The sequence below is a fragment of the Protopterus annectens genome, chromosome 13.part0, assembly GCF_019279795.1.
Source record: "Protopterus annectens isolate FY-2018-M chromosome 13.part0, PAN1.0, whole genome shotgun sequence".
Lineage (NCBI taxonomy): Eukaryota > Metazoa > Chordata > Ceratodontiformes > Protopteridae > Protopterus > Protopterus annectens.
Window position 1 is genome coordinate 976,679,757 of NC_056747.1, and position 27,834 is coordinate 976,707,590.

The 27,834-nt window shown below is 39.5% G+C and overlaps 1 protein-coding gene across 1 annotated transcript in view; it reads left to right on the forward strand.

The window, feature by feature from the left end:
* The window catches only part of P3H4 (prolyl 3-hydroxylase family member 4 (inactive)), a 187,450-nt gene that overhangs the window by 9,482 nt on the left and 150,134 nt on the right, over positions 1-27,834 (forward strand). Inside the window, exons 2-3 of the mRNA XM_044054798.1 lie at positions 8,572-8,721; positions 8,847-9,018. Coding sequence (XP_043910733.1) covers positions 8,572-8,721; positions 8,847-9,018 — 322 coding nt within the window. The remainder of the gene's footprint in view (positions 1-8,571; positions 8,722-8,846; positions 9,019-27,834) is intronic.

Sequence of the window (27,834 nt, forward strand, 5' to 3'; positions counted from 1 at the left end):
CAAATAACAGAGGCCCCAAGACTGAACCCTGGGGTATGCTACTCGATACGAGTCTACTGCTTTAGGTGGCTTTCCCTATTTTGACTAGGTGGGTTCTGTTAGTGAGCCATTTAGCTTCCCATCTGGTAACATACATATAGATGCCTAGTTGAGAGAGTTTATCTATTATGCCCGAGTGGGGAATAGTGTTGAAGGCTTTGGCTAGTCCACGGTAGGTGGTGTGCACTGTCTTCCCCTTGTCCATGGCTTTGGTGACTGTCTCAAAAAAGTCAACCAAATTTAACAGACATGACCTCCCCTTGACAAAGCCAAACTGCATGGGATCAAGTGTTTGGAGGTTGCCAATGTCCTTGTTAATGAGGTCCATAATAATCCGTTTCATGGCCTTGCAGATCAGACTAGTTAGGCTGATGGGTCTATAATTTCCCAGATGGGTGGATGCTCCACCTTAGTATAAAGGGAATGACAGTGGCTGTCCTCTGCTTAGCTGGGACAAAACTGATACTCAGGCTTTGATTGAATAGGGCACCTAATGGTGCTGCAAGTTCTTGCCTGAGTTCATGTAGCATGCAGCCTGGAATGTTATTGGGTCCCATGGAGGCTGTATTTTTTGCCTTTGACAGAGCAGTGATGTCCTGATCCCTAGATATAAGGGGAAGGGGGCAGGTAATGGGAATTTCCTGATTCCTGATTTACTGATGGGGGGGACAGAGGGGTGAAATTTTCACTGAATCTTTCAGCCAGCAAGTTTGCTATATCTGTGACATTTGTATATGCAGTGTCGTTGACCACCAGTTCTGAACAGATCTGGGTACTAACTTTGAGATTACGGACATATGTGAAGAAGGCCTTATGATTGTCGCTAGTAGATGTGGCCAATTTGGACTCGAAGTGTGCTTTGGAAGATTTCACTAGTGCTCTTATTTGCTTGTTTAGGCTAAGGAGATATTGCTTCCAATTTGGCACCTGTTCCTTTTTGGTCCTGGACAGCAATTTTTTCCTTTTGTTATAGATTTTATTTATTGCAGATGTCAACCAGACAGGTTTACTTTTCCTTACGGAGGATGATTTAGTCCTGTCAGGTATTCCTGATTCCATGCAGCTTTATAAATGTTCGTATAGTAATTTGGTATAGTTTGGAATACTGGTACCAGTTCCTAGAGAGGGGGAGGGGGCTGTGAAGCTGTTTAGACCATCCCTCTGGAGGCTGTAATCAGCTTTGGAGAAGGTTTTTTGTTTGATCCTAGCTAGAGGGAGGGTCGGGGGAGATGGTGACTTTGAACGTGACCGCTTTATGGTCGGATCTTACAAGGGAGGATGATGCTGCAGTGGTTACTCATGTTGGTTAATACCAAGTCCAAGATATTATTACCTCTTGTGGGGATATTGACTAGCTGTTCCAAAGCATTTGCATTGACAAAATCGAGAAATCTCTGGGCATTTGTGTTCTGGCATGACTAGTTCTTCCAGTCTGTGTTTGGGTAGTTAAAGTCAGCTAGTATCAGGGTAAAGGGTTGAATCTTGATAGATTCAAAGAGGTCTAGGCAGATTGGGCATCTTGAGTCAGATTTGGGGACCAGTAGCTAGCTGTGATTTGTATAGGGGTCCTGTCTATGGTTAACTGCACCTGGACTGTCTCCTGTGCATCATACTGTTTGACCAGCCTGGAGGGGTGTGTGTGTCTTTAATATATATTGAAACTCCACTTCCTTTGGCTTTGCTGCCCACAGTTTGGGGTCTGAATGTATGATAGGATGAGTAACCAGGTATGGCTGGAGTGCTCTCCGCAGCTTTGAACCAGGTTTCTGTGACTGCGCACCATTCTTGGTTAGGTAAAGCAATATCTTTGTGCAGTTCATGTGAATTAAGATCACATGCAAGCAGAGGATTCTCTTTAACTACAGGTAAGTTCTATAAAGCAGTACTTGCCAAAGTAGCATCCTGAAAATATTCAGTGGATGAACCAGGCTGTACATCCATAATGCTGGCACTCCCAGAGATGTGGCAAAAGGATAAAAAGAAAATCCAAGGATACAAACGCACTCTCCTAGAAGAGAGTTTTTATGATAGTATGATAGTATGCTGTTTTTTACTGGGCACTTTCAAAAATGCTATGCAAAATGTTTTTTACAATGTAAACTGATTTTTACTATGTAAACTGTTTCTATATGGTTTTATTAGTTATTGTATTAGATTTTTTGTCATAATTTGATAATTGATTAATTGTTATGCTGCCCATTAGTATAAATGCAATTCTAGCAGAGGTTGTGTTGAACACTGATGAAGAGTTGGTTTTAACTCAAAAGCTTTTTTTGTTTATTGCTTTTCGTTTTCTGTCTTCATTAAATTATCAGAGACTGTTGAGTCTTTGGTTACTTTTTGTTGGATACTTTTACTAGCGGTGCTCATTTGGACACTAGGAGAGTATGTTTGCATTCCCTAATAAGTCACAGCATTTATCACTTTATGCCCACAGATCTATTGCTCTAATTTCCTACTAAGAAATAGTACCATAACAAATTATCCATTTCTACTACATTACAAACTATATTGTTAAAAATAAGTACATAAATAAATGTGTAAATAAATAAAAAAAACAATAAAATAAACAAATAAATAAATAAATAAATTCTACTTGACTTCCAACCCAAATTGAGCAAGGAAAGATTTGACCTTTTCTACCAAACCATGCTGTCTTATTGCTGGTTGTTCCCCAATTTACGCAAACTTTTCTGGGCTCCCATTATAAAATCCTTTATACTTTAACCATGCCAAACACTGGACTGCATGCAGGATGTATAGCTAACCACAGATCTTATTTTGAAAGGGTCAGAAATGTAGATGTGGTGCTAGGAGTTGCATCACTCATCTCAGTAGAATAAACAAGATATCCTCTCCGACCTGCAGGATCTGGCTGCTTTAAATGACATCCTGCTAAAACAGTGGTACAACTCTCACTGAAGCATCTCCCATCCAGAGTGCTGCAGTTCACAATCTGTACCAAACAGAGAGCCATCCTAGCCTACAGGTCTGGTCTGAATCAGCTGGGGAAAAACAAGAAAGAAAGAAAAAAAAAAAAAAAAACAGCCAGCTCAGGTATCAGTGGTACCGCCCTTAATGAAGCTTTAGCCAATCACATTTCTCATATCCTCAGACTGGCAGGTCCACTCTGAGACTGGCATCTGTTAAAAAAAAGCCATCTCATTTCTGGATCTTTAACTTGCTTGCCTGTATATTCTGTCTACTGTGATCTTTCCTTTGGAGTCAAAGAATTAAGATTGTCTTGGGTGTGTATAATAAGGCTGTCTCTGCTATGGGCCTTTGGACACATTCCATTGAGGGTTAAGGATGAAACAAGACATACCCCAAAGTATTCTAAAAAAAGAAACCACAAGCATTTCCCAACATATCCAAACACAGATGAGTTTGTCCATTGTGGCGAGTCTTTCATCTACTGGTAAACCACAAAGGCGGGTAGCAGTGTAAGCAGTCGGAAAAAACAGATAAACTTCAAACAACCATAATTTAATTAGCGCTTTCAGTAGGATCAGTGTCCTACCTTCTTCAGACAACTAAAAAACAATTAACAGAGTATTTAAAACATAGGAAACATAACAATTAAACAATTAATAAATTACTATAAGAAAATACTTGTCCTTAAAGAAACAATCATTTTTCTAATGCTATACGCTATATAAATATATGCATATCATGCGTATAGAAGCCACGGATGCTGGATGTTAAAAACAAATCAATGTATGTTTACAAACAATACTATTATTTAGTTAATTAAAAATGGATATGTATAATATTTAATATGTCTGTATTTCTGTAAAGGAATATATATATAATAAATAATAAATATGTATAAATATAATATGTTAAATTCAGATTACTTCATAAAAATGGATCTAAAAATATATATAAATATATGTATATACAGACAAGAGGACCCATATGAAAATAGTGAAAAATAGGAATATGTGTGTTACTTAATATATCTATATTTCTGTAAAGAGGTATATATGTAATAAATATGTATAAATATAATATGTTACATTAAGATTACTTTGTTAAAAAATAAATCTAAAACATATGTAAATATGCATATATGCAAACAAAAAGACACATATAAAAATGCATATCAGGGGCAGTCTCAAAAGTAACAATCTAGCAGGAAGCAATCTAGAAAAATAAAAACCTTGGTACCTATAGCATCTTGCCAGTGTAAGCTCAAAAAAGTAAGCAGTATGCTGCTCATAAATATAAAACTGTAAGATGGAAATAAATAAGTAAGCCCATGCAGGAATATTTTAATCATCTATTTAAAGCTAAACGTTTTAACAAGCTTTTAATAGATATATATTCATTCAGACCAAGATATATATGGGCTTCAGTTCGAATCTGCCACATAATTTCATCAACTTCTAAATTTAACTGCCAAGGGCCACCTCTGGGGTCCAGATGACTTTGTTGCAGAATTGAAAATTTAAACCCATGGTCAGGAAAGTCAACAATATGCCTCGCCAAGGCATTATTCATATCTTTCATCTGTGCCAAAGAACATGGGCTTTTTTTTATGGAAATTGTATTGTTTGCAGTTATTTCATTCATTTTGTCTATATTGCTGCTTTTTTTTCTGAACCTGTCAACTAGGTTAGTCAAGCTAATATGTTATTTATAAAGTTACAGTATTGCCAACACAGGAGACCTTGAGGCCAAGCTTGTTGTTTGAGTGTTGATGACTATATAAATTCTCAGATGTCTTAATTCTCAACCAATTCCTCTGGAAGGGAATTTTATATATCCACCACCCTGTTAGTCAAACAAAAAAATCTCATGTCCATTATGGACTAAGACCATTCTTCCTGTTAGTCATGATCGTACTTACCTTTAAAGCTCCATCTCTCTCAGCAGGCAGGTCCCTTGACTATGTGATAGTGCAACAAAATGAATCACATCACGTCTGTTGTAGTGTCTTCTGTAAGTGGGCAAGCATGATATTTCTCCTTTTTTATTTTATTTTTAGCACAAGTTGGCTAAGAGTTCCTCTAAAAGTTTCTCCCAAATCTTCATAAAATGCACAGAACATATTACATTTGTAGCCTCCTAAATGTAATATAAGACTTGAAAGTGATTTGTTGATGTTTTGAAACCTACTTTTGCACTACAGCATGCAGTTCATAAACTCCCGAACAGCACTTTTCTCCATCAGGAAACCTTTTGGTCATCACCTGCATATTTAAAATTAATTGTAAAATTTGTGCTTTCTTTGTACTGACTTCATTGGGCAAAAAGAAGGAAGTTTAACCTCAGTAATGTAGGCAAAGTGTCTTTTGCATCCATAGACTTTAATGGGTGCACCACTGCATATGCTCTAAGGTGCCCCATTAAAGTTTATGAACGTTGCTCACATTACCCTATGGTAACATCAAAACTGAAAAAAAAATGTTTTAGGCCATGGTTTAATAAAAAGTTTACAAAGCTTTTTATTAAAAAAACAACCCAAAAAAGTAAGGAAGGGCAAGCTGGAAAATACTTTGCAGCATTGATTCATCAAATGCCAAGATGTATATAAAAACACTTCCCTATTATATCGATGAAAGTTTAGCTAGTCGAAATGCAAAACATTGACAGCTAAACTCCGAAATGGCAAAACTGCGAATGACCACCTAAGCAAATTTTTACCCAGGGGAAAAAATTTGCATGGCTGACAGACACCACAAAAACTTTTAAACCCAAATTAAGTGGGGGGCTTCACCCCCCCCCTAAATATACTAACTCCGAGATCACTCTACATTGGGGAAAAGGGCAAATTCTTGCTAACAGTCAAGCAAATTTTTTGAGAAAAAATTTGCTTAGGTGGGCGTTCGCGGTTTTGCCATTTTGGAGTTTAGCTGTCGATGTTTAGCAATTTAACAAGCTAAACTTTCGTTGATTTAATAGGGAACCTATAAAAATGGTGGCACATAACTTTAAACCCATATGTATAAGCAAAACACTATAGCTCCTTTTCAGTGTTAGTGGTCTGTTTTCCATACATTATTTATTCTTTATTTTTATTTTTTTTTAGCTTTAGATGAGTTAGCAGGATTTGTCATTAAGGAAAATGAAATAAAATAAAATAAAGGCAGAGTTCTACGTATATCGGCCTTTGGTCTTAGCCATAAGACAGTGTATGCCAGTCTCTGATTTATGAAGATTTTATGTCATGTCTAAACTACACATTAACTTGGTGTGGTGCCAAGATGAGACAGTGTCAGGAACCTTAAAATAATATACGTATCATCTACCCTTTTGGATACAAAATGACCGTGACAGATTTTTAGTGTTATAGTGCTTTCTGCGTGACATAGTTTAGGTGGTCATTTGCAGCTGATGCCTCAATAAGTCTTATTTCCACTTACTAGCCGTCAAACCTTGGATAATAAGTCCTTATTTTAGGCCATGCTCCTCTATATATACTGTTTAACCTTAGTGTAGTCACATTTTCAGTCACAGCTGCAAACCTCTGGTTACTGCTGTTGTAATGCCCTTGTTTGACTCTGTGGTAAAACAATAGCTCTTTCAATGTAAGTATGGTGTTATCAGTTGAAATTACATATAGGAATTTCTGAATTTGGAATGTGGTGTACAGAATAATACATATAATATCCCTGCTGATGTAAGTGTGCCTACTATCTTTTCTTTATATTGCTTTTTCATCTTGGGTGTTTTGCAGGTGTCTCTAAGTCCTTACCAAATAATTTGTCCTCTTTCCAATGGGATTTAACCTAACATAATTAAGTACTATAGGATGAATCACTTCCATGTTATAACCAGCCACTGATGTTGTGTAATCTGTTTGGTATCTGAATATCACACTGACCTTTTGCTCCCTCTAGCCACTGCTGACCTTTGGTCATGGTTTCCTCAGCATATACTTCCATTATTCCATTACCAATGCTCCTTTGCAAGCCTTCTTTGGAGAAGTAATGTGTGACAAAAAACGGTTTTGTCATACTTTGGATGCTGAGTTGCTTTTTTGCAGTAACTGTAATCTATTCGTGCACGCTTCTGCATGCATATTTATAGTGCAGATTTACCTCTGGTAGTTGTTAAGTTTACATCTTTGTTTGTAGTTGTATGTTGGCTGGACCCTTGGTCTTCAGCAAAGATGAGAGCAGAACCAGTACCACATCTTCCCCGAGGGAGGACAGCTAACTTTGCTCCACTTATTTTTCTTCTCAGTTGACTCTTTGGGAGCTATAGTTCTTTCTGAACATGGGCCACTGACACTGTGCAACACCACCACTGGGCCAGCTAACCACATGCTGATACTTTTTGATGGGTCTGTCCCATATCTGCAGTGCCTTCATGCTGTGCAGTGGATATGTCTGCACCTACCATCAATGTTATGTGATTAAATCTGGAGGTTGGCACCGAGGATTAACCTGGTGGTCATGTAGTTGATTAAAGTTGTGAGCACAAAATGAGCATCATCTTGTAATCCAGTGCTTTCTTTCATTGGCCTCCATTTGCCTATTGTGTGATTTTTTTGAGCATGGCACTTAACTAAACAGTCCTCCAGCGATGAGTTTAAAAATATGCCATGCATCAGTGCACTGCTGTAACCTGGTTAACAAATACATACAAGCAAACAAGAAATAATACATTTGCCCCACACCCACACCTTTCACTGATCCAATGTGATAAATGTATGTCATGTCTGTACCTCTCACTGAGACTGGGTAGTACCCATATCTGCCCCTCCTACTCATCCTGTGTGATACATCCTATTCTTGAACTCCAAACTTATTCTGTGTGATGCATCTGTTCAGTGCCAGCACCTCTCACTTATCCTGTGTGATATAGCTGTTCCTTGCTTCACCTCCCACTTTTCTCACCTGTATCTCCCACTTATATTGTATGATATATTGTTTCCATGCCTGCATCTTCAGCTGATCCTTTGTGATGGATCTGTTTCATTCTGAACTCCCAGTGACATTTTGTGATGCATCCCATGTCTGTACCTTCCACTTATCCTGTGTGATCCATCAGCTCAGTGTCTGTAGCACTCACTGATCCTTTGGGATTAATCTGTCATGTGTTTGAACCACTCTCTGTTCCTTTGTGATACAACTGTGTCTGCACTACCCATAGATTGTTTGTGATCTGTTTCATCATAGACCACCCCTCCCTGATGCTTTGTGATAAAACCATGCAATGTCAGCACCACCCATAGATTGTTTGTGATCTGTTTCATTATAAACCACCCATCCCTGATGCTTTGTGATAAAACCATGCAATTTTGGCACCGCCCAGTGTTCCTTTTTGTTGGATCTACCTCTTATTCGAACCAATTTTGGTATGGCTCATGCTTTGTCTGAACCGTCCACCAGTCCTGTGTAATTGACCTCTAGTATGGTGTAAACAACACCCTAATCATGCATAATGATGTGTAGCATATAAATAACATCCTGATATTATACAATGGATTTGTGCATATGAAAACTACCCTGATATTGTGTGATGGATCAGTTCTTGTCTGTTCTACTTACTGATCTTTTATGATGGATGTTTCATTTTTAGTCTAAGAAGCTAGAGAAGGCAGTCTCAGCAGCTCACACTTACTTACAGAAGAACCCTGATGATGAGATGATGAAGAAAAACTTAAATTATTATAAAACATTATTTGACGTGGATGAATATCTCATTGACCTGGAGGAACGGCCATATGAGGTTAGTCTTTGTCAAGTTTGACTCTTTGTTCAAGGATGGACAGAACTGACTTTATGATTTCCAGCAAGATAGATAGATGCAGAACTGAGCATCTTTTCATTTCATTGCATTTCTTTTAATTTTAGAAGCTGTTCCTTAAATCTGTGAAGTTATACAACAGTGGCGATTTCCGTTCCAGCACAATTGAAATGGAACTGGCATTACCAGAATACTACAAAGTATATGAGGAGTGTTTGGCTGCTTGTGAAGGGCCACATGAGATTAATGAACTGAAAGACTTTTACCTTTCTATAGCAGGTTAGCAATTATGAGACACTGCCATCACTGCTTTGAAGTATAAGAATCTTTTAATGTTGACATTTTAAGAACATTTTTATATCAGTTGCTCTCCAAAAAACATTTCAGTCTAATAATGTAACTGTTTCTATTTTCCATTAATTTTTTATGTGTTTTAGATTGTAAGTTTTTAAGTGACATTGCAAAGAGTTATTCTGATATTTGCACAAATCCACTATCCAATTGATTTTATGATGTTAATATCTGACAGTTCAATATAGAGGGTTAAACCTATGAGCCACCATTGAGCCTCAGCTTGTAGGCATGCATTTTATTCCCTCAACTTCCACTTGCAAACTGCCATGCTTTTGCCCCATTGTGCACTTAGCCAGGTAGCCAGATACATTTCCCTCCCTCCTACTGCAGCTGTTCAATAGAAGGAAAAAAATCTGATCCTTTTAATCACGCACCAACCAGGTGGCCAACTGCCAGATGCATGCCTCAGTTTTCAATGGAAGAGCAAAAAAAAAAAAACAAAAGCTCTACTTCTGCAACTGACACACCATCCAGGAGTGGCCAGATACATGCTCCCCCCTCCTGCCCAGCTCTTCAATGGAAGAGGAAAAAACAAAATAAAACAACAAAAAGAAGTTCCACTCCTTGCACTGGCACACGAAACAGGTGGCCAGGTACATGCCCCCTCTCTCCTGCCCCAGCCCTTTGAGATCAGGTACCTGGGGGCTCCTGAAATGCAGGATCCAATCAGGTCCAACTTCGGTTCCGCCGACCCTCCTTCAGTTGCTACAGACAGTTTAGACCACGCACAGACATGGAGCACTGCAGCATTCTAGTTTTCCTAAAAAACAAAAGAAAAATATGGATTTTTTTGTTTTACTTTTAAACTGTAGCAAAGTTCTTGCTAAAATGTAGCAAGCTATTGCTACAGTTTAGACCACACAAGGAATGCTACAGTGTTGAGGTTAACTGCAAATGCAATATTTGCTTTTAAAAGCTGGCATGCATTAAAGAGTGATTCGGACTGCCCAATTGCACCCTCCAACACTTTGCAGTGGGGGGTTTTGCCCCCTTCACCCCCCAGCTATGCTACTGAGTGTACTAAGTATAGTATGCCTGGCAGTATGACACAGAGGTTTAAGCCTGTGAGCTGTAGATGTCCTTCTAGTCATATGTTGCAGTATTCATAACATTAGGGAGTCCGCCACTGGCTGGCCCAAACGTCTGGCCACTATACAAAAGTCTAAAGTTACTATGAGATATGTGCAATGTTGCACAATGACATCGGGAGTATAGCAGACGTTTGCACATACCATCCTCAGAACTTTTTTGCTGCCAGTCTGAATGTCTTCTCCGGTCGTTTGCTCGTCAACAAAGTTGTGGATTCCAATTGAGATAATTGCCCTGTTGGTTTTTTTTCTTACTGTTTTTTGTACTACTGTTGTTTGCTGAGGTTACATGTCATCTAGGTAGGTCAAGTGTCAGTGTAGAAGTCAAATTCCACATAACGATTCCCACGATCTGTGTCTCTTTTGCCTACGCCCTAACCATGAACATACCTCCTGTGCTATTTGCAAGGCCTTTGTCCCAAAGATCCTGTGTAGTCATCTTGGTTTTCTTAATCTGTATGTAGGGAACCAGAATCTTAAGTGTTTATCATGCAGCACTATGGAAAGTGCGTCAGGTCCTTCAAGGGAGCCTGTTCCGAAGAAGGCCAAGAAATCTAGGCCTGAAGTTTCTGCTGCTCCTCCAATTCCAGATGTTTCTCCTGAGGCAGATGTTGGCCTGGAGACCTATTCAGAGATAGCTGGTGATTCTTCCACAGGTACCTCTGGGGAGGCTGCAAAAGACACTGCTAACATGTCCTGGGGGAATATGCAGACATCCATTTGTAAGAGGGAACCCAGGCTCATCGTTTCTGGAGGCCCTCAAGGCATTACTCAAGTTCTTGATCATGAGTTTGTCCCTAGCAGTATTGTTGAGTGCAGACCAACATCAGGTCCTTCGTCCTTCTACCATATGGATGCTGTATTGAAGAAGAAGCAGAAAACTAAGCATTCTTCTCCTTCTCCTCAAGAACAATCCACTGATTGGCAATCCTTTTCACAAGGACTATTTAATGCCTTTGTGGCCCTTAGGCAGTCCACAGGAGTTTCTTTTCCTTCTTCTTCCCTTTCTCCAGTTTCTTTCCAAAAAATGATTAGAATTGAGAATTCCTCTGATGAAGATGATTCTTCTGGGAATGATTCTTTGGTATACTCTGCCCAGATGTCTTCTCCACTGGGATATGCTTCCCCAGAGGAGGAATCAAATAGAACTGACTATTCATGGGAAGATATTACCTTTGGAGAGACCATTGTGAAGATGAGAGAATTTTTCAATTGGGACTGCTGTCAGGTTTCAGACATACAAAAAAGATATTATGATCTGTTACACATGGATTCCCCATCCCCATCTGCAGTACCTCCAGTGCTTCCAGCTTTCTTGGATGCTTCCTCCTCGGCTACTAACTGTTCAGATTCACAACATCCTGCCCCTAAAAGGCCAGACTAGTTCGATAACTAACTGTCCAGATTCACAACATCCTGCCCCTAAAAGGCCAGACTAGTTCTATAAAGTTCCAGAGGATTGCAATTTTTTTGTTTAAGTGCCCTCCTGCAGACCTAGCTAAAGTCTCAGTGGCTGCATATAAGCCCTCTAAGCTATTACCTTCTACCTTCCTTCTACCCTCGGAAAAGGAGAGCAAAGTTATGGAGAGGTTGGGGAAAAAACTATATACTTCAGTCACTCTGGCATTTGGGGCAATTAATTACCAGAACCATATGGCTAAATATTCCTTAGCCCTCCTTTCTCAAGCCACTAAGCTCCTTTCTGAGCTTTCAAACTAACAGTAAATCCCAGCTTACTTCCATTTTAAGTTCTTCTGTCCAAGTGACACATCTTTCTATTAAATGCAGCTATAATGCAATGGAAACATCTGCCAGAGATGCTGCATATGGCTCTGTCCTTCGGAGATACTCTTGGCTGAGACTCCTGCTACTGCCAGATGACATCAAAGTTATCGATGCTCCTCTAGATTCCAGGGCTTTGTTTGGGTCTGCAGTCGCATAACGTTGTAAGTCCTTGCAAGAAAAAGGCAAGGAACTCCAGGACCTTAAACATATTTTTGTGTCACCAGTTACAAGATTTTAAAGGAACTATCCTTCAAAAAAACCCTTTTGTAAGGGAGCTTTCCAGGCCTCCTTCTTCTAAGAGTAAAAGAGGTGCCAGAAACTCTTATTGTGTCAAATCTACTTTTACAACTCCTGCTGCTCAGAAACAACCTTTTCCAAGCAAGTCAGGTTGTCTGTGACTGCCAACCTATTTGCAGTCAGACCCCTCCTATCTTTATGTCTATCCATGTCCCTCCCTGCTTGAAACAGATCACCCAATACTCCTGGGTCCTTTCCATTATCATCAGAAGATACTTTATGATATGGAAGACTCCTCCTACTTTCAGGAGTATTCTACAACCTCCAAAAGATCAGTTGATGTTCTTTCTTCAGGTGATTCACATCTTGCTCTCTCAGGGTACCATTCAGGAGGTTCCACCTTTCCAAACAAGAAAGGGTTTCTACACAAGAATGTTCCTAGTCCCCAAGGATGATCCTTGGAGACCCATTCTAGTCCCCAGAAAGGATGGTCCTTGGAGGCCCATTCCAGATCTGTCCCATTTAAACACCTCCTTAAAGGTACCCCCCTTTTGCATGCTTTCCTTAAACACTTTGCTTCCTGTCATTTTTCCACAAGCGTTCATGGTGTCACTAGACATCAAGGATGCCTATCTTCACACTCCTATTCATCTTTGCAGGAAATTTCTGTGCTTTATTACTGCTTCCTCACATTTTCAATTTTCTGCTTTGCCCTATGGTCTATCTAGGGCACCAAGGGTCTTTGCAAAATGCTTAGCTCCTGTCATTGCCGATAGCAGACTCAGGGTTATTCAGATTTTTCCTTACAAGGACAACCTTCTCTTGCAGGCTCATTGTCCAGACCTGTTTCTTCAGAACCTTCAATTCACAGTATCTCTTCTGGAAAGACTAGGATTCACTATCAGTTTCCAAAACTCCACTCTCATTTCTTCACAAAACTATGTCTTCCTAGGATGCAGAATTCAAACAGAAAAGATGCTGGCTTCCTTATCTCCTCAGAAGGTCTTGTCTCTGACCACTTACTTTGAAGCTGTCATTCCACTCCAGTCCCTGACTGCTATGGAGTTCCTCCATCTGCTGGGCCTCATGGCATCCACTATTCCCATGTTACCTCTAGCCAAACTTCACATGAGGAAACTCCTGGTATCTCAGGTCAGTCTGGATGCAACACGCTCATCCACTAGATTTTGTGGTTCTACTCCTTCCCTGCTTGAAAAAAAGAATTAGAGTGGTTGATTCAACAGGTTTCCTTTAATTCAGGACTTTCCCTACAACCTCCCCTTATGTCTCAGGAGTTGTTCATGGAAGCCTCAGACATGGGATGGGGCAACCTTTGCCTCTTGGAAAGTTCAGGATATGTGGGCTCCTTCCCAAATGAAGGAATATATAAATATAGAAGAGATGAGAGCTCTAATTTTTGCCCTGCTAACCTTTCAACCTCTGCAGGTTGGCTCTCAAGGTTTGGGAGTTGGCAACTCAGTTTCAGCTGACTTTTCAAGCAGCTAACATTCCTTCCAGTCAGAATGTTGTGGCAGACACATTGAGCAGGTCCATGACTCAGTCCCACAAATGGATATTGCATAGGGATCCGTTTCTGGACATTATCTACCTGTCAGGTACTCCTCAAGTAGATTTATTTGTCTCCCCTATGAACAGACAACTTCCAAAGTTTTGGAGCAGAGTTCCCAATCCTCAGGCATGGAAGACGGACATCCTCTCTTCCTCTTGGAAGGGGATGTTTTTATATGCACCCCCCCCCTTCTTCCTTCTTCAGAAAGTTCTGCTGAAAATTCAACAGGACCAACCAAATATCTTGTTGTTGACTCCCTTCTGACCAAGACAGCATTGGTTCTCCCTTCTGCATTTAGCCAAGGACAATCATCTGAAGTTACCTCACAGGGTGGATCTACTCACACAGGACAAGGGATCTCTAATACATCCACAAATGTCAACCCTTTAGATGACACTGTGGGTGATATGGTTTTGATCCCTTTCAGACACAAATTTTCTGAGGACATGCTACAAGTAGGAAGCCAGGAAACCCGATCCAAGGAAATCCTACTTTTCCAGATGGTAGAGGTTTTCCGTCTGGTGTCTTTCCAAAAATCTACAACCATTGTCTGCAGATATTCCAGTGGTTTTGTCTTATCTGTGTGAACTATTGAAGACTGGGTTATCATACTTTTATGTAAAACCTCATCTCTCAGCCATTTATGCCTGTCTATATATGACCCCTCCTTTGGTTTCTAGGTTGGAAGTGAAACTTTTCTTGAAAGATGTCCTTCATATCAGACCACCAAGGAAACCAGTTCCTCCTACTTGGGATTTAAACTTTGTTTTGGAAAAACTTACATTACCTTCCTTTGAACCAGCAATTTAATCTTCCATTCATAATTGTACTTGGAAGACAGTGCTTTTTATCACTTCAGCCAGAAGGGTTTCAAAACTTCAGACCCTTATGGCTTCTTCTCCTTTTACTGTTTTTCAGAAGGATAGGGTTTCCCTACGGAGTAATCCCAGCTTCATACCTAAGGTGGTGAATGTGTTGTCACTTAATCAGTTCATTAACCTGCCCACCTTCTTTCACAGTCTTCCAGTGAGAGGATCTTACACACCTTGGATGTGCGTAGACAACTCAGGTTTTATTTGGATAAAAACAAGTTCTTTAGGAAATCTGACTGTCTCTTTGTTTCCTACCATCCCAGGGCTCTGGGCAAACCTATTTCCAAGCAGACAGTCTCCTGGATCTTTAAGCTCTATTTCCTTTTGTTATGTGGCTCATGGAAAATGCCTTGCTTCTCCAGTCAAGGCTCATTCCACTAGAGCTGTGTCTTCTTCAGGTGCTTTTTTCAAGAGTCTGGATACTTCTATCTTAGAAGCAGACATTTGGTCTTCTGTCCATACCTTCACAAAACATTACAAGCTGGATGGTATTTCTAGAGCTAGAGCTGGTTTTGCCAGGGCTATTCTTCAGGGGTTTGTAGAGAGTGCTGCTGCCCCTCCTCTCACTGTTTCATCTGCGTGAGCTTTTGTACTCTCCCTCATGTTATGAATACAGCAACATATGACTAGAAGGACATAGAACAGTTGTGTAAAATCTTACCATAACCGTAGCTTTCCTTCACTTCTATATGTTGCAATATTCTATCCCTGCCACCTTCCCCCAGATGATTTCTTGCTTGTTTGTTTCCTGGATGTGTGTTTTCTCAGTTTCTCTCAGGCTGGTGTTCTTCCTGGGGCATTCAGTTCTGGAGATGGTAACCCCCAAAAATCAGCCACCTTTCTGTGTACTCTTCTGATATCAGCCTTCAAGAAAATGAAAAATAAACCAAATCGAACATATTTGCTGTCAGGCATATATAAATAGAATGCTTCTTTACCCTCCCTCAAAAAATAGCCACCGGTATATACATCTGATGTTTGATTGTGAGGAAAGTGAATAAAGTAATTACAGCAACATTTGCAATAAGCTCCCCAAGTAAGCTACAGTGACTTTATGTTTACACCTCTGAACAGGGCTGGTTTTAGACTAGGTGGGTATCACAGCTTAAGCCACTACTAAGACTCTGTCAAATTCCATTTATACATCCTTGGTAGGTGGGCCACTAGCCTCCAATCTCTGAAGGTCTGAGTGTTCTGTGATGTGTTTTATCCCTTATTTTTTTTATATTTTTGATAGATGACTGTTTAAACTGAGCAAAGGACAAGATAGTCAGTTGCTTTCATCCAGACAATGCCCCTACCAAGCAGCGATAATTACATCTGTGTACATTTCTTATGTCAGATTATGATAAGAGGATGGTCATGTAAGGCACTTCATCTTTGTTCCAAACAAACAGTTGCCACACATGAAAGTATTCCAAGTTGGTTCACACTAAGCACTTTAGTCCTGCGATGCCAGAATAATAGTTTGTTTGTGTCTTTCAGCTTTTCCCAGTTAGGGGTCGCCACAGCAGAACTCCGGTCCGCTAATGATTGGCAATTGATTTTTTCGTATCGGCTTGCCAGGCCTGACGCAAAACCTTCAACGAAGGTACGCCCATTCACGCATGCATCCACGCAGAAGACGCTGTAGCTGAGAATCGAACCAGACAGCGTCTTACTGTGAGGCGACAATGCTACCGCAGCACCACCACCGCGGGTTGATGCCAGAATAATAGTAATAAAAAAAAAAAAAACAGACAGCTAGTTTTTTTATTCTACATCAGCTCCAGCAACACATTTTTTTTTCAAGTTTCTAACCTTTAAGAAAGCGTGGAAGTACATAAAAATAGAGCACGTATATGCATTGCAGTCTGCTGGTGCTGGTGATGCTTATGTGCATCTTGTCCTCACTGCGACAGTGCACTACAGAAGCTAAACCAAAGCAGTACTACTATCAAGAGGACATTATGCAATACTATTTTAAACTGCAGAATACTGTGTTTTTTTAATACTGATAATTCTTTTATTATATCTCCTTTCACCAAAAGTAGTGCCCAGCTTTACTTTTTCAGTATTGAAGTTAAAGTTGTGCTGCCCTGAATATAAATGTGTTAAGGTACAAATGTCAGTACTGCCCTGAATATAAACATGTGTTAAGGTACAAATGTCAGTACTGCCCTGAATATAAACATGTGTTAAGTTACAAATGTCAGTACTGCCCTGAATAATTTGAGAGTAGAAACCATGTAAGGGGCATACAACCAGTATGGAAAAAATGTGTCTGCATGTTGGAGCCAGGTATATCTGACTTTCTGGTGTAGTTTGCAAAGATCACTCATTCAAGTCTTTCAGATGAGTACAGATGCTTCAAATCCGTGCAACTACAGCAACAGAAGAAGAAAAAATAAGTATGTAGATGTGACCAAAATCAGAAAAAGCTAGTCAAAGTACAATAGCATCAGAGAATTTGGTAAACCCTATAACCAGATAGTCTGCACTTCAGAAACTTAGATATTGTGCAATAAATTTGTTGCAAGGTGTTACCTTTGCTGTATTTTGTTCCTTTCTTAATGTGACACTTCCTGTCATTTGAAAGGCAACAGTTGGCTACATTATGCCCAACAATTCATAGGTACCAGCTACTCCAAGTGCCCAACTCTAAATCATCTTTGTGAAAGTAGCTCCAGTGAAGAATGGTAACAGCAAAACCCTAAATGACTTACACTGCTTATAATTCCTGTTTGGTTCACCACCCTGTTCACCTGCCAGTGCCATACTTTAAAACGTTTCTATGTGACAAACTGGAAAATGCTGATGATTCAAAATGGTAACACCTGGATAGCAGTTAAACTGTATTGTTAACAAAAGAGAGCAGGTGACTGCCTCACAATAACCTCATAGGCGAGCCAGCAATATTGGTGGAACTCCTTACTCTACTGAACCTCACAAAAGCACAATACTACATCCTGAATGTTCTCATTGTTTGCTGTCATAAAACAATGTGGGAGACTGTTTATGTCCTAATGTCCAAGTCAACAATAAACAAATGTAAAGTCACTATAGGGCCATCGACAGCTTCATGACTCACACAATAACATTTCATAACAGCAAGGCACAGAACAAATATCAATGAAGAATTTGAATGCAACCTTCCAGTTATTGTCAGCAGAAGCAAAAACTGCTTTTATTCAAGCTAATCCAGAAAACATAGCCTGGTACAGAAGAATTTTTAAAATATTAATTAGGCAAACACAAATCAGCATCTCATCTGAGACTGTGACCTGCATCACTGTGACAATACCACAGGAAGTGGGGTTCAGAGTCAACTCATAATGTAGGCTCTTCTCTGCACTCAAGGAGACACCTGATATTTGCAGTGGACTTACAAGCACCGCATTTTGTTTGTAGGAGTATGTTTACTTACTGCAGAAAGCCAAGGGAATGCTCACATTTGAGAGCCATTGGTCCATTAATTATACTTGTAGTTTGGAATGTTCTGCCTCCAACAGTACCTCATTTGTAGCTGTCCACACAAACTGGTAATACCTTTTTTCTGTTTGCCAACCTAAGTGAGCACGATGTGTGTGCTGTCGGTTTGGGTCGCCGTGAATCTCCCTCTTGTTTTACTGAGCAGAGTCACTGCTATGTAGTAAATGCTAGTGAGCTTATTTCCCATTTTATGTCAGATTCCTCCTTCAGATGTACAGTTTATCCTAGATACTGAGCACCAGGGCTTCATGCCTACATCTGAACATTGTCCGAGGTCTCTCCTATGTGACCTTGCAACATTCGTTACGTAACTTGACTTGAGTGGTCAAGTCAAGTAGAGCACTTCTCCCTGGGGTGCCTGTCATGCAATGGGCGTGTTTTGTTTTAACAGGGACACATTATTTCATTGTATTTCATTGGTCTAAAAAAAATAAATAAATGTAGAAACAGAGCCCTTAGCATCACTTGCCCTAGGTGGCAACTTAGTTAGCCTATGCGTAAGGCCAGCCCTGCCCAGAGACAGGTGTACTTACATGGAGCTCTGCCTGATCCATAGCACACAGCTGCACCACTAACCAGTGAGGGGAATATGAATCGGGACAGCCTTGGCAAGTATGCAAAGCCACTTGTATACCCTTCATACTAAGAAAAATGTGTATGTATCCCTGCCATAGACTAATGTACAGCTGCTTGTGTGTACTGTTACTGAAGGCTAAATGGCCCGCTTTCCTTCAGGAAGGTAGCAAAGTGTGGCAAAAACATCTTTGTGTACTTCAGAAAGGAGATCTTATTGTTATACTCTGTGTGTAATGTATGTGCTCCTCCAGAAGTGCATATATTTAGTTTACATATTAAGTTAATGGTTTCTTTCACTTGATCGAAAGTTGCCCTGTACCATCAGTTAGCTTCAGTTGGCTTTGTAGCAGATACAGTAATAAAGTAAATATGATTTTATGGGGTTTTTGACATAGCTGATAGTGAAGAATGCAAAATGATTTTGTTTTATCAGCTGTAATACAGTTATAAGCTTCCAGTGCATACTGTTATTATTATTATTATTATTATTATTAAAACTAAAACCTGCTTGGAGTATATTACTTTTACACATCATTTGTTCTAGAACAGATTAGTCAAGGCTATCTGTGGAAAAGTGACATGTTCTAATGTTGGATTGAGTGAAATGTTCGTTTGTACACGTTACATTGAAGTGCCTTGGCAGTGCTATAGTACATGTAGAAGTCAGTGATGCTAGAGTTAGGGTTGAGGTTTTGACTGGATCAGAGCTTGCATTTTAACTACAATTAGGACTGTAATTAAGATTAAGATAGTGATTGCAGCTATGAAATTAAAAGATGTTTACTTCTTGGAAGGAAGGCTTTCTCAAATCTGGATAAGATTTTAAAAATCTAAGAAATTACACTGTCATCAAAGGGCTATGCAGTCAAAGCTGTAATTTTCACAATAGCACATGGCTGAAGTTGGACTATGGGTATGACCATGCATTGGACAATAGATGCTTTTGAACTGTGGTGTTGGATAAACTTTTGGGGAGTTTCTTGGACTGCATAAAGATCAAATTGGTATACAAATAAGGAAATAAACGTAGATAATTCACTGAAATATGTGATGTTAAAACTAAAACTAATATACCTTTGGTCATATAATGAGGAGACAGGATTCATTAGAGAAATCACTTATGCTGAGAAAGATTGAAGACAAAAGAAGATGGGATGGCAGAGGCTAAGATGGCTAAACACCATTACTGAAGTAACAGTTATGAATTTGCAAAACTGAGCAATGTGGCAGTTCATAAACATATTTTATGCAATATTCATGTAGAGCTGTGAGCAAAATGCACAAATTCATGCAGAAATTTAGCAGTGGGAGAGAATCTGAAGATATGTTCAAGTAATCACAAGTAACTTCATGCAGAAAATGAGCTGAAGGAAATGTAGACTGGCCAATATGTCATTTTTTTTTATGAAATATGAAAAATAAAGCTCTCATTTACACAAACATGACCTTTCACTCACACACTCGGTAAATGCAAGAGTCTAATCTCAAATTTAAAGAAGCAGTTGTTGACAGATATGCCTGGAATACTAAAGCTTGTGAGGTGATGAGAAAAGCCAGACACGACTAAACAACCTCCATTAAGATTAGGATTTTTTTGGGGGGGTTAGGTTTATGGTTAGTGTAAAGAATATGTTTAGGGTTATGTTTATGGTTAGAATTATGCCAAATGTGGGCATCTGTTTTATGTTTAGGGGTTATGGAGGGAGTGGGTCTAGCAAGAAATACTCTGCAAAACTGAGTATATGAGTGTGTTTTTTTTTTTAAATATTTGAACAATGTGTGTTTTTTGAACCTTGCAGTTTTCAGAATACTAGATTTGAATTTGGGGATTTCAAAACATTTGTGTCATCTCTGTTTGATTGTAAAAGAAAACAGTTCACTGGGGATGCAGTTATTTTATTGATATTATTTTGCATTGTTGCAAGAAATTAATTTTTAGCAGTTTACTGGAAGCTAAACATTTCTGAAAATGCAGTTTAGAAACTGAATCTAAATACATACATACATGTTGTAGAGTTTTATTTTGTAGACAAATTTAAAGCTTTTTTTTAATAATTCACATATAAATCAGTGGTAAGATAAGATTCAGAATTCTTTGTATAAATACACCCGTGAAAATTATATATATATATTTTTTAATTCCTAATTTTCTGTATTAGTGGCTGCATAAAGAATTCACTGTCTTGGAAGTCAGCATAAAGATAATGAACAAAGTAATTGCCATTAACTCATATCTGTTTTATTAGTAACAAAGAGCTCTTTTTTCAGGGGTAACTCATGAGTACTGGCTGCTGTTGTTTGTCTTATCGACTTTTCCCATTTAGGGGGTCACCACAACAGACCTCCGGTCCGCTAACGATTAGCAGTAGATTTTTATGGTGCCAACCTTCAGTGAAGGCACACCCATTCACGCATGTCTTTCGGAGGCCACTCGACTGCGGGGAGGACATGCAGACTCCACACAGAAGGCACTCCAGCCGAGAATCGAACAGGAGAACCTCTTGCTGTAAGGCAACAATGCCACCGCTGTAGCTTGGCTGCTAATTAAGTTAATTCGATGTCACATTCTTGATTGCTGGCAGACTGGAGAAAAGTTGCCCAGAGCTAAGAGTAAAAATAAAAGTTAAATGTGATAAAGACTTTTCAGCTGAACAAAAAAGCATCTTTTTTGTATTTTTTGTTAAAGTATTTTTCTCACATTAAACATGTTTTACAACACAGAGTACCACTAATTTAATACCATGATTAAGTTAGGGCAGAACAGAAACGCTGTATGTGTGATGTGCCTTTTAAGCACTGTAAGCTTATCCCCCCAGAAACCTTTATTGAATTATTACTTGTGACACAGGCAAATTTACATTCATATAAAAGTAATCAAACTATATTAACATAAACATTATACTTCACATATATTCCAATATATCATATAACCTAAGCAATATTACATAAATTATTTAATGCCTGCCTTTTTTAAAACAAGAAACATCTTTATTAAACCTTCACTTACTGCATAGGCAGTCATATATTTATATAAATGAAAACAAACCACACTGACACAATCCTAGTTGCTAGCATTTTACATCACAAACCATACTGACACTCCCAGTTGCACACATTATACATCACTTATAATCTACCCAATCTTTCTCACTCAAACATTAAGTAGCTCATTTAAGTTTTGCCACCTTTTAAATCTCATAGGTTCATAGGTTCATACTAGGCTATCTGCCCTAGGGCATTTATAAGCCTAGCCAGAGTGTGTTTGGCTTTCGCCACCCATTTTAAATTAATTTTGCTATGCCCTTTTTCGAGGTTAGTATACTGTGCCTCTGTCTAACAGTGACACAGAAGTGATACCCAGGGTAAACCTATGATCTCCCATACACTCATCAAGATTCCTCTTGAAGAGAGTCAATGAGGGACTCTGCCTAACCTGGACTGGGATTTTATTCCAGAGTGAAGGGAGCCTCTGGGTTATGAATCTGTCCCTCCAGCATGTCCTATTTATTTCAGTGCTGAGGTTCAAGTTTCTCGAGCACGTAGCTCGATGGGATTTGGATTTTCTGAGGTGCAGCATGTCCATTAATTCTGGGTTGGACATGGCTTTATACGTCAGGCACAGATCGCCTCTGAGCAGGCGGTATGCCACTGAGTAGAGCTGGAGTTTCTTTAACTGGGCAGCATATGGCATCTGTTTGAGCCCTATGATCCTCTTGGTGAGGTACTTTTGGGGTCTTTCCAGTTGCTGCAGGTGTCTGGTAAGGTACATCCCAAAGGGGCATTGTACTCAATTATGGGCCTGATGAGGGATGAGTAAAGAGGCACGATGACCTCCCCTGATCTAGATGTGAATCCCTTCATGATTAGGTGGGCTATATAAAATGTTTTTCTAACCACTTTGGCCATGTGGTTGTCAAATGAGAGATTGCTATCAACTTGGGTCCCCAGGTCCCTAATTACTTCTTCTGTACTTAATGGATTACCACCTATGTGGTAATTTGTGGGCACTTTGTTTTACCAAAGGGGATGACTATACACTTTTTGGCGTTTAGCTTGAGGCCATGGCTCTGGCACCAGTTGTCTGTTTCTATGAGGCCCTTTTGGAGGATGCTTGTGTCGGCTGGAGAGTCGATTATGGCACCCAGTTTGCAGTCATCTGCGAACTTAGTCAGCCACAGTCCTTCCATGTTGGCCTGTACCTCCGAGAAATATATACCGAACAAGAGAGGTCCCAGGACTGAGCCTTGTGGGATGCCACTTGTAACTGGTTTGGAGTCTGACATGGCTCCAGCAATTCTAACCATGTGGGTTCTGTCCTTGAGCCAGTTTGCAACCCATCTAGTGACATAGGGGTTTATATTTATTCCTCCCTTGTATGTACTGTTCCCATAATTCCCATTTTTTTCCTTTGTAATTTGCTTCTACCCTTTTTTAGAGATCACAATTCCAGTTGTTTTATCTCTGTCATTATATTCATTACTTCCAGTATTATTGGTTTTAGATTTTGATTTCCATTTTCTAGTAATTGCTTTTTTGGCAGCACCATTATTAGATACAGTAAGGCCTTACCATGTTTAGGCAATTCCGATTTTGTATCATAGCTCAGAAAAGTCATCTCCCTCTTCAAGCCAATCTGCCCACCCAACATCTCTGACAGTGCATCCTGTATGGAATCCTTAAATTCCGCCAACTCATTACACTCCCAGAAAATATGTTACCAATTACCTTTCTTCCTCTTCACACCTCCAACATTTGCTGTCTGCCTGCGGAAAAAGTCTCTGGAGTCTACTTGGGATATAAAAATATCTATGTAAACATTTCCAGGCAAAAATCTTAAATCTTCTACAGTTTGCTGCATATTTGGGAGGCATGCATATATCCTCCCATTTAAGCACTGTAGGCTTGAATGGGACAAGTTATCCCACACAACTAATGTAGGCGTGATAAAAAACATGGATGTTAATGTGTTAGATAATTTGCTCAGACACACACACTCACAGTGCAAGTGGTAGTTAAGGGAATCAAACAATATATGTTGTATATCTATCTATGTGTGTGTGTGTGTGTGTGTGTGTGTGTGTGTGTGTATGCATATATATATATATATATATATATATATATATATATATATATATATAAAGTATTACTTACAAGCCTAGCCAAGCACAACCCCTCTCCCCAAAAATGTCAAGGTAATAAACGGAACTAAGTCAACAACTACTGCCCTGTCCAAGAGGTACACAGGTGACACTCCCAGGGTGACTTTACAGTTTCCCATCCAGTCATCCAAATTACACTTAAATAGGGTCAGTGAGGGGCTCTGCTTTATCCGAATTGGAAGTTTGTTCCAGAGGAGAGGTAACCTCTGTGAGACATATTTGTCTCTCCAGCAAATCCTGTCGATGTCATATACTACGTTGAGTTCCCTAGAGTGAGTGCATCTTATACCATTTGATTTAATAGGGTCTTTATCACTTAACTGAATGCTCATTTTAACAAACACATATTCATCAGACCCTTTTCCTTGAACTATCTGTTTAGCGAACAGTATAATCGTTGAACACAATATTTACTTACTTTATTTGGCCACCTTTACAAGATGTTAGTGATATCACTTAACAACTCCGGAACATGCAAACAAATGCAACACCTAACCATTATATAAAACTCTAAAACTCAGTATTTAAAAAAAAAATCATTTGAATAAAAATTAAAAGTAAAAGTTTAAAAGTTTTAATTGCAACATTTTTTTTTTTTATTTTTGTAATAGTGTAGTACCTTGCAATCCGGTATTTGCAAAAGTAAATGTAGCCTTACAAATCAAAACGTTAAAAACAGCAGCTACTTTTTTTTTACATCCCTTTGCAGTGGGCCCCTTGCACCCCCCCATGGGGGACTGTGCCCCCCACACCCTGCAAATTAAATATACCAACTCCGAGATTGCACTACACTGAGAAAAAGGGTAAAATACTAATAGATAGTGAATATTCATGCCCCCATCAGTATGAATATTACCTTACTTTCACCTATTATTGGATGGTGAGTGGAGTTTAGGCATTACTTGCTATTGCACATCCTACAGTGTACTAAAGTAAAACAAACAAGCCAAGTTATCTTCTGGTTGTTGGCCAACGAATATTATTCGATCACTTTCAGTTTGAGGAATAAATACTTTGATGAAGAGAGTGTTCGACAAAAATTCATTGATGAAAATGTATTCAACAAAATGAACATTTATTATGGCAACTCTCAGCTAATGCATTTGTGCACCCAGGTCTTTATGAAAGTTGCTCTTTAGCCTGCATTCTTAAACTCAGAGCCCTGGTTAGATAAGTCTTTATTTGCATATATTTTTATTTTTGTTAATTCATGTGCATAAGTGAACACATATGAAAACTGCTTTTATTTTAATGTTTTAATATGTAGTATTAGTATTACTATTATTATTAACATTATTATTAGTATTATTAGATCTACAGAGGTTGAGTGGGTTACTTTAATCTTTACCTAGGGCTCATTAAGTTATGTAGCATATATATTTTTGTTAGCACAATTCATTGCTGCTTTTTCTTTAAATGGATGTATTTAGTGACGTCAATTATTGGCATTTGGTGGACTTTTTAAATCGCAGTGCATTTTGTTTTTTGATTTTATCTGAAGAAGTTCATTTAAAATTTGGTGGACGAAAGCGCTAATAAAACTTTTACTGAGCCGGCTTTTTCTTTCTGTTCCTCTCCGTGTTGCATACATTTATCAGTTTGCTTTTTGTTTTTGGTCAACACAATGAGCAACCGTTGTAGACCCCAATTTACGTATATGCAGCATTTCCATTAAAGAAGCATCTGAGTTTGCTTTATATGAGGCCGTGGTCACCTCTGAGTAGTTTGTAAGACACAGAGTATAGTGACAGGGATTTCAGTTTGTCAATGTATGACATATGCTGAAGACCCTGAATTTTCTTTGTCAGAAACCCTTGAGGTCTTTCCAGTTGCTGCAGGTGCCTGGTAAGGTACATACCAAAGGTAGCATTGTACTCTGTTGGCCTGATGAGTGAGGAGGATGGGGGGGTTATGACCTCTTTCATTCTGGATGCAGTGCCCTTACATTTGAGGTGGGCGATGTAGAAAGCCTTACCACTGTGGAGACATAGTGGTCAAAGGAAAGGTTGCTGTCAACCTGTGTGCCTAAATCTCTCTCCACTGATTGCATATTAGGATGGTGTTATTAATGTGGTAATCTGCAGGGACATCGCCTTTGCCAAAGGGGATGATACTGCATTTTTTTGCATTGAGTTTTAGCCCATGACATTGGCACCAGTTGTTTGTCTGTGTAAATCCCTCTTTTAGGATATTGACATTGTTTGGGGATTCGATAACTGCACCCAGTTTGCAATCATCAGTAAACCTTGTCGGCCATAGGCCTTTTGTTTTAGCCTGTACATCCGAGAAGTAGATTCCAAACAATAGGGACTTCAGCACAGATCCCTATGGAGCACCACTGGTTACAGGTCTGCTGGTGGAGGTAGAGTCACCTATTTTGACTGTGTGCATTCCATTGGTGAGCTACTTTGCAACCCACCTGACAATATACAGGTTGATCTCCAGCTGGGTGTGTTTATCAATGATGCCTGAGTGGGGAATAATGGCAAAGGCCTTGGCCAGGTCCAGGTCCAGGTAGACCGTATGCATGGATTTGCCTTTGTCCAGGGCTTTGGTGACTGTCTCAAAGAAGTCCACCAAATTCAAGAGGCAGGATCTCTCTTTAATGAATCCAACTGGTCCAGGGCATTAGAGTCAATGAAGTCCATGAACCTTTGTTAGCACACATACAATTTACCTAATCTGTGGATGGGTAGTTAAAGTCACCCAAAACCAGAGTGCTTGGTTGTATCTTGAATGATTCAAGTAGATCAAAGTATGCAGTGTGAGTATCCTGGTTCATGGAGGGGGTCTTATAACTGGCAATAACTTGGAGAGGGGTCTTACCTACAGTCAATTGGATCTGGATTAGTTCAAAGGAATCGTTTTGTTTAACCAATCTAGAGGTGTATTTATCTTTGAATATTGATACAGCATCTCCTTTAGTTCTCGCATTTTCAGTTTGTGGTCCAAATGTGTGGAAGGCATTATAACCCGGTATGGCCGGGGTGCTTTTTGTGGCCTTAAACCAAGTCTCTGTGACTGCACAGATGTCAACATCTTCTAAGGTGAAGGCTGCTTCCAGTGAGTGCAGTTTTAGGTTTAGACTCTTAGCATTTAGCAGCATAACCTTGAGGTTGCTTTTGAAGATGTTTTTATGTTGGGAATTTTGTTGTTGTGACATTGTCTAAAAAATGTGCTAAGGGAGAGGCAAAAGCCTTAGCCAGTAATTGAAATCCAGAGGTGACAGATGAAGATCATCTCTAGCAAAGCAGAGTGGTCTGTCTACCATGTCATCCCAGCCTGACAGGTACTGGATCCCCTTAGAATGACATCAGAAACTAAGCCAATTCTTGAAGTCAGTCATTTTTTGTATATATTGTGGTATCATCTTAGGTGAAGGTAGTATGCTGCTCAAGGCTAGCGACATACCTGCCTGAGACACACATTCAGAGAGCTCAGTCATGTCTCTTTTCATATATTCCAGTGAGGTACGTCTCAAGTCATTCACACCAACATGAACTATGATGGAGTCATAACTGCACTTGTTGTGGAGAGACTCGAGTGCATGTGTGATCTGGTGGATCCTGGCATCCGACAGACAGCTGATCGTAACCTTCTCCTTGTCCAGCATGGTGAGTGGGACATCTGTGTGTCTCACTATAGAGTCGCCAATGACCAAAAAATTTGGTTTAGATGTGCTTTGCTTTAGGGACTTGTTTGTTGAGACATTTGTGCTTGTAGTTTTATGTGTATTGAGTGCTGTAGGTACCGTATTAGGTGTAGCATGTTTGTGTTTCTGAGGTCCCTGGTGTTTAGGTAAATTTCTTGTGATTACCTCTGCATATGATGGTTTATGTGTTGAGAGTGTGGTTTGTGCAGGAGGTGTAGTATGTGGACTGACAACCTATTCAGTGTCACTGTTCTGTGAACGAGACAGCAAGGATTCCAAATTGTTAGTGTATATGCATCTCTCACAAATTGAGCTTGAGTGGTTTAGGAGT